The following is an 8,195-nucleotide window of genomic DNA, read 5'->3' as shown; positions in this document are numbered from 1 at the left end:
CGGCATACGTTTATTTATACGGCGGTACTGTTACCGGGTCGAGTCATTTAAAATGATATGTATATTTCCTTTTTCTGTTCTTTTTTTTTCTCGTAGCTTAACTACATTAATTTATTGAAACGTTATTAAGAATCATAGAATATAATGCTTTGAAGAGTTTGCTTCAAAGGTTATAGAATAAAATAATTAGTAAAAAAAGGACACTTGAGTTGTATTTAATGACACCGTCCAAAATAAGTAACTGTTTATATTGTTGAAGAAAAGAAGATGAAAACTTAAACACAGTTATTCTGTCGTGGACACGAACCCATGTTGTTCGCATATTATTACTAACGAAAAAACCTCTGTTTCAAACATCAAACAAAACATTCGCGAGATCTGTCACTAAAATCTCTCTCAGATTACTTTTTCTAATCCAACACCAAACTCGCAGCTGTCTTGTCTTAAATCTTAATCTGATCCTCAGTTGCAGGTATTTCACTTATAACTTCACATCAATGCATGTTTATTTCTCAGTTTTTCCCTTTAGTTTATCAACTCTGCCCATCAATTTTTTGAATATTCATGTGGGTATCTTGTTTTTTGATGTTTCTTAATATGTTAAATAAATATGAATATAAATTTATCACATCTTCATCTGTAAATCTGTAAAATATCTGTCACGGGTGTGCATGGTTTAGTTTGGGTCGGCTTTGGGCTAAAACCGAACCAAAAACCAAAACTTCAGCTTTTAAAAACCTTTTCGGTTGAGGTTTCTCGGTTTTCGACTTGGGTTTGGTTAAGTTTTAGTTTCTTGATGTTTCTTATCTGGTTAAATGATGCAGTGAGTAATGTGAATACAAATATATCACATATTCATTTAGGGGTGTGCACGTTCTGCTTTGGTTGGTTTTGGGCGAAACCCGAAGCAAAAATCGGAACCTCAGTTTTTGAAAACCGTTCGTTTTCTGTTTTTCAGTTGGGTTTGGTTCGGTTTTAGTTTTTTCTGTTTTGTCATTTGAGCTTGTAAATTCTGTGTATTTTTTTTTCACCCAAAATAATGAATTTTGGGTATAAGTTATTTTGTCACACATTTTGGCTAAAATGTTTTACTTATATATTTATTAAATTCTTAAAAATTACTAAAGATAAAAAATAAAAGATAAAATTTTATAATTCGGTTCAGCTCGTTTTTTTGGTTTTATTACATGGAAAACCAAAACCAAACCGTAAGTTCGGTTTTTACAAAAACATAAACCCAAACTGACTGATATTTGTTTTTTTCGCTTTAACTTTTTCCGGTTTCATGTTCTATTTGATTAAGATGCCATGAATATTAAATATTTTGCTTTTATAATATTATTAATTTGATTGTTTGAAGATGATTTAACCGACAAATGGGAAAGAAAGGAAACTGGTTATCTGCTGTAAAGAAAGCTCTAAACCCTTCTGATTCCAAGGAAAAGAAAGACAAGGCATGTTATTCTTATAAGTTTGCTTTTTTAAGTTCTTTTCTTTCTCTACAAGTTGTTCTATGAAATACCAATGTGAGTTTTATTAATTTATAATACAGAAATCCAGTAAAAAGAGTTCCAAGAAATACTGGTTTGGAAAGCAAAGGAGTGTAGATAAAGATTCATCACAAACAGATACCACATTAGTGAATCCCACAGAAGCTGAAAATGAACAAAGCAAACACGCGTATTCTGTCGCGTATGCCACTGCCATGGCGGCAGAAGCGGCTGTGGCTGCCGCCAATGCAGCCACGGAGGTTGTTCGCCTGACGTCCACAACGCGTTTATCCACTCAAGAATTGGCTGCCATCAAGATTCAAACAGCTTATCGCGGGCACTTGGTAAGTTGTAAAACATGACAAAAGGTTTTAACTTTTAACTTTTGAAACAAGCTTTTGATGTATGCGATTATATTGTTTAAGGCGAGGAGGGCGTTGCATGCTCTGAGAGGGCTCGGGCGGTTGAAATCAATGGTTCAAGGTCAATCGGTCAAACGTCAAGCAACTTCGACGTTAAAATGTATGCAAACATTGACTCGTGTACAGTCTGAGGTTCGGTCAAGGCGCGTTCATATGTCTAAGGAGAACAAAGTTGTCCAGCAACTGCTTTTGAAGCATGAGAAAGAGCTCAATATTAGATCTTCTGTAAGTGTACAAAACACAATAAAAGTCGCGCTTTCTTCAAAATTTTTCGCATTTTTTTGTGTTTTGAGAATCAATTATTTGGATACAGTTGGGAGATACATGGGATGACAGTAGAAAATCTAAAGAAGAAACCGAAGCCGGTTTAAAAAGGAAACAGGAGGCTGCTGTACGTAGAGAACGAGCATTGGCGTATGCACATTCTCATCAGGTATGCTTAAATCTCTAGCTTACATTTTGTTTTTATAAATAAGGGTGCAGCATTGTATGCAGCATCCGCTTGTTATACGGGTCGTATAAAGTTATACAGAACGTAAAGCTTCTGAAATAACACATCAGTGAAACAATAAAGTTATATAGGTCGTATAAATTTTGACATAAAACATCAGTGTCACATCAATGAAACAGTAAAGCTATACGAGCCGTATAACCATAACTTTAGCAAGCTACTTTAAACGGTTCGTATAAAACCATATTTTATTTTTATATGGGGCCGTATAACATTTCAATGGTGTGCGTATAGCCTGACTCGATAACCGGATTCCTTTGTCTAATTGTCAAACAGCAAATGTGGAAGAACTCTACAAAGTCTCCGAATCCAACTTTTCTAGACTCGAACAATCCTCATTGGGGATGGAGCTGGTTGGAACGGTGGATGGCTGCCCGGCCCTGGGAAACTCAAAGCATAACCGACAAAGAACCATTGGTTAGCCATCAATCTCCCTCCACACCACCCACCAAGGCTCGATCATCTAGTTCAAGGTTCATGCCCGAAAGCCAAAAGGGGAGCGTGGACGGGGACGCCAAAAGCTTCTATAGTGTGCGGTCTGAGCGGGTCAGGTGGCACGATAGAGCTGGTTCGGTGGGTGATGACAAGAGCGTTGAGTCGTCTCCTGTGGTTCCTAGTTACATGGTTGCAACGGAGTCGGCTAAGGCTAGGTCCCGGATGGCTAGTCCGGTTCATAGTTCAAGCCGTTTTGGATCAGGAAGGAAAGGTGGTTCAGAGACTGGATCAGCTAAGAAGCGGATTTCGTTTTCAGGTTCACCAGCTAGGACCCCAAGTAGGTTCACCAGCAACTGATGATGGGTTCAAGTTCATAACAAGTTGTTTGTTTTGAGTCATTTTGTTTGTTGGTTATGTTTTGTATGTATTTACTTTTAAACTTTTTTGGTATCATTTTGTTATTTGTTATGTATTGTGTTTACTTTGTATTGTTTGTTTGGTTCTTTTTGTAAGTGTGTTGTATGGTGCAAAATTACAATTCAGTGTCATGCAAGAGAAACTTGTGTTGAAAGGTAAAATGAATAAATGATTGGATGAGGAAAAGTAGCAACTTTTTGGTACTAGCCACGTGGCAATGGGAAAAACACCAAAGGCAAACAGTACCTTGCTTTGTCGGGGGAACAAAACAGATTAATACCTTGTCCTTGATATGTCTTATAAGTGTTACGCGATGCGGCGAGGTACACGCTCAAACATGACATCGAATGCATAAGCGGTGACCTCACTATAGCACGCACGTAGCCTGACTATAGTATACATGTAATGCGGTGTCGGACGTGTAACCATTCTTAGGTGAACGGGTAACTCGGTTTGAAACATGACCCAAGCCCACCAGACCTGTTGTGGCCCTAACATGTTATTTTTTGAATTCTAAAAAGTATAACAATACCATACTCAAATTAAAGAGAACAAAATGTTCGTTTTTTTATTGTGTAACTTAAAAAAATATATATTAACATATAAAAAAGTTATGGTCGTTAAAACTTCGTGAGGTTGTTGGTTTAAAATAAGATGGTTAATATGTAACTATTTAATAAGTTAACAAAACTTACCCTTAAGTTTAAGGACCATAATTGTAAGTATGTTTCAAACTAAATTGTTAAATTTTAAACCGTACAAGATCATAGTAAGCAAAGGCTATACTACAACTAGATTTTCAAAATTGATTGCATTAGTGATTATACTTTAAGCAATAGTGATTGTACCTCTTAAAATTTAAAATTTAAGAGGTCATTCACTCATACATTATTATATATATATATATATATATATATATATTTGCTTTCTCTAATCATAAACTTTATGATTTACAACATAAATTTTATATGGTATTATACTAGTATGTTCACAACATAACTAAGATATATTTTGTGTTTCTATCTATAGATTTGGTTTTTGATCTCTATAAGTGGCATGTGAACAAATTTCATCCACCCTATGTGTCTAAGTTACTTAAAAACGTCACGATCTAAATCACGTCATTAGAAGTAAAACCTTAATCAGTAATCCAAATGTCTGGTTAAAGATTTACTCGGGAAATCATGTGACAAGCACTAAATCATCAAGATCTTCCTAGTTAAGCTCAAATACGCCTCAAACGAAGTGTTCGATATATACTCCACCTATAAATCCTCATGTGCTTGTAAGTTGTGTCTAAAATCTAAATGGGCGCACATATGAAATGTGTTTGTTATTTTGAATACTCTAAGTTTTAAACAAACTACACATATTCATATTATACATTATCCAATGGTCAACCAAGATGTTCAACAATGTTCAATAAACATAAACCTATCAATGAACACACAAAATTGACTTGGTGTGCATCGGTCATCTAAAGTGACTTCAAAATCGTCTTAAGAGCTTAACAAAGTTAAACTATAACACAAAATTACGTTTTGTTAAAAGTTTATGTAAAAGTGACATCAAGAGTGTTATAGTTAACTTACTATCACATTAACATAAAAATAGTACTTTTATTTAAATAGTTTAAATTTCCATGTATGTATCAATAAGACCATCGTCGTGGGGCTTCAAAGAGAGTGACAAATGACATGGCACGGCTTTAAAGCCTCCAACACTGTGTCGTGGCGGACTGGCGGTTATAGAGGGGCGGAAAGGGAGGTGGCTTCAAGGCATTAACGCCCAGCAAAGGAAGAGTGTTGACAAATGATGGGGCCAAAACCTAAAGGGGTGGGCTTTATGGGGATTTAAACTACAACGATGCTTTAATGTTGAAGTCTCACTGCCTACGTGACAGTAACATGACACTTTAACATAGACTTCAAAACCCCTTATGAAAATTGAAAAGGTGTTATATATTTTTAAGCTTATTTAATAATTAATATTTTTGAGTTATTATTTGGCACTTACACTTAACAAGCAGGCTTAAAACGGGCCAAGATATCCATAAAAAACAAGTTGAAGTGAAGCCCTAATACTTGTTTGTTAGTTGGCCTTTCAAGCCCCAAACCAGAAGTACTCTCCTGGTCGTTTAATTAAATATCTGGAAGTAGAATCTTCAAGAAACCATCTGTCTTTGACGCAAACATTATTATTGTCTTCTACATCCCAATAATTACAACCAAATGGTAAGTTTGTTTCTTCAATTTAGTCGCACTTATTTCTATTTTTTACTGTTTATCCAATTTGCCCTAAATTGATTTCATATCGAGTTTCATTTTAGCAGGAATCATGCTACATGTTTTTTTTTATAACTTGTTTGAATAAAATTAATAAAAGTTAGGGCTGTAAATTAGAAGGCGAAATGTTTGTAAATTGTTAGGCGGAAAGTTCGTTTATTTTCGTTCGTTTAGTAGACGAAATAACATGAGCAATGAATTTTGTTAGATTTAACTAGATGAACGAACACAAACATAGTCCGTGTTTGTTCAATTGTGTTCGTGAAAGTTTGATAATGTATTTGTTTACGTTTGTTTGTTCATTAAAGGTTTTTAATACTTTTTGATGACTTTTATAATCTAATCATTAAGCAAGGTTATTAGCTATAAACAAAAAAAAATATTGGAGTATCATGTTATTAATTTGTATGTATAATCAGCATATGAATATGGAATGAGCGGATTAGACACGATTTAGTAGATTTGCACCTCTCTGATGACATGGTCCAGGATAGGAGTTCGTGGAGATGTAGGATTAAGGTTAATGACATTTCGGGGAGGGTATAAATATGCCTTGGCTATGACTTAGAGGCTTAGTTACTTCTAAACTTTATGTGGACTTTACGTGTTTTGGAGCCGGGGGTCTCTCTGGACGCAGCCTCTCTGTCCCCAGGGATAGAGGTAAGGCTTTCCTACATCCCACTCTCGCTAGACCCTACAAATAGCTAGCTATTAGTGGGATTTACCTGGTATGGTTGTTGTTGTAATCAACATATGAATATGAATGATAAATAAAAACACCCACACAAAGTTGGTAACTGGATTGAACCGTGACACTAACCATTGTGTGCGTGAACCATTCACGAACAAGTTCATATCTTAAATGAACGAACTCGAGGGATTTCGCTTGGCTAGTTGTTCTTTAACTCACTTGTTTGGTTTGGTCTGGTCTGTTTTGTTTACAACCCTATATAGGACGGATGAAATGAAAGCAATTGAGCCAAATAAATCGAGTATTGTTTAGACTCTAGACCTTAGAATAATAGTTTAAGATCATAAATTTGCATATATCAAAAACGTCATCAGATTACGTTTGAGCTCTTCTATGATTCAAATCTAATATGTTGTGATCAGGCTACACCTTTGATTGCTGGTCTTGCTGTAGCAACAGCAGCCATGGCTGGTAAATATGGTATTCAAGCCTGGCAATCTTTCAAGGTTCGACCTCCAAGGCCCAGATCACGCAGGTTTTATGAAGGCGGTTTTCAACAAACAATGACAAGACGAGAAGCTGCTCTAATCCTTGGTGTTAGGTAAACCATGACTTCCCCTTCATAAATATCATCTCTGAAATATTTGCATTCTATGAAGAAGTTGCGTACGCTTTGTTAGATTTTGTTTATCATGTTATTGTTTAAAAGGTATTTTCGACATTTGTGACATGGGTTGTTTGACAGAGAGAGTGTGGCGGAGGCTAAGGTGAGGGAAGCGCATAGAAGGGTGATGGTTGCAAACCATCCGGATTCTGGAGGCAGTCATTACTTAGCTTCAAAAATTAATGAAGCAAAAGATGTAATGCTTGGAAAGACTAAGAATAATGGATCGGCATTTTGATTTGGGTGGGACCCCCTTAAGCTTCGGGTGTTTTGGTTGATTTTTGAGGGCCTGCGGTCCATGTGGACCGTGGTAACTACAGATTTATGTATTTGTTGTTCTTTTGTTATCTCTTTAGGATTTGTACTTTGTTTGAATGATCATGAGATGAAGCAGAACAATGGACTAAATTCGTAGACGAATTATGCCAAAGGGTGGTTGATCATTTTTGTCTAAACTAACAGGTTTGACTTATATGGTCAAACAAGCTTTGGTTTTTATAATGTTTCTTAAAGAAAAGATTTCGAGTTTTGTGAAACGTATGATAACTATTCAAATAGATATGGAAGGGTTTAAAACGGAGTTATGAACAAACCGATAAATGATTCTTATAGTACTTCTGGTTGATGTTAACGAATTCATCTTATATTAGCCGTTTCGCACCTTGATCTTTGATGAAAAAGTCGATAAAGATTACCGTTAAGATATTTTACCATCACTAACTAATATATATGGTAATGATGATCACTTTACACTTATCTAGTTATCTTGGTAGTATGGATAGAGAATATGCAAATGAGGATCTTCTTTGCAAAAAGGCTAGTAGTGTTGGATGTGGTCACAGTCATAGTTTTGTTTTTTGTTGGGAAGCAATAACCAGGAACATGAAAATGGTAACCACACAAATTGATTTATTTCAACACTTTTTGTATGGTTGGCGAATGAGAAAATGGCCTTGTTAGCTTAATATGTAAATGCTTGTTTACCACTCATAGATACGTTGGGTGACCTTTCTTTATGAAATCCAATCATCTTTGTAAGGGCTTATTAATTTGAGCTATTGACTCGTGTTTGATGGTGCGATCACTAAACATCTCAATTTAAAGATACCGTAACTATCATGTATTTAGTATGATATGAATGTGCAATATATATTATTCGTGTATTGACGCGTTTTAGATGTAAAATATATCATTCATTCAATCGTATTTTATTAGTACATCAAAATATGTTTAGCTAGTTTTATTGTTGTAAGATTTACCATTTACGTGGGGTTGCTTAT

General features: G+C 35.4%; 2 protein-coding genes across 2 annotated transcripts; both read left to right on the top strand.

Moving 5' to 3' along the window:
• Positions 1 to 1,310: 1,310 nt before the first annotated feature.
• LOC143551675 (protein IQ-DOMAIN 3-like) lies at positions 1,311 to 3,535 on the top strand. Its single transcript, XM_077042065.1, has 5 exons — positions 1,311 to 1,454; positions 1,553 to 1,834; positions 1,916 to 2,137; positions 2,226 to 2,345; positions 2,700 to 3,535. Exons 1-5 carry the CDS (start codon positions 1,377 to 1,379, stop codon positions 3,213 to 3,215), a joined length of 1,218 nt encoding a protein of 405 aa, XP_076898180.1. The 5' UTR covers positions 1,311 to 1,376; the 3' UTR covers positions 3,216 to 3,535.
• Positions 3,536 to 5,366: 1,831 nt separating this feature from the next.
• LOC143551674 (mitochondrial import inner membrane translocase subunit TIM14-1-like) lies at positions 5,367 to 7,392 on the top strand. The gene is made up of 3 exons (XM_077042064.1): positions 5,367 to 5,509; positions 6,674 to 6,852; positions 6,997 to 7,392. The coding sequence occupies exons 1-3, from the start codon at positions 5,507 to 5,509 to the stop codon at positions 7,151 to 7,153; spliced, it is 339 nt and encodes a 112-aa protein (XP_076898179.1). The 5' UTR covers positions 5,367 to 5,506; the 3' UTR covers positions 7,154 to 7,392.
• Positions 7,393 to 8,195: the final 803 nt, after the last annotated feature.

This window comes from Bidens hawaiensis, unplaced genomic scaffold (assembly GCF_021521415.1).
Source record: "Bidens hawaiensis isolate Kalapana, Puna unplaced genomic scaffold, B.hawaiensis_p1.1 tig00016560_1, whole genome shotgun sequence".
NCBI classification, from domain to species: Eukaryota; Viridiplantae; Streptophyta; class Magnoliopsida; order Asterales; family Asteraceae; genus Bidens; species Bidens hawaiensis.
This window is presented reverse-complemented; position numbering and strand designations above follow the sequence as displayed.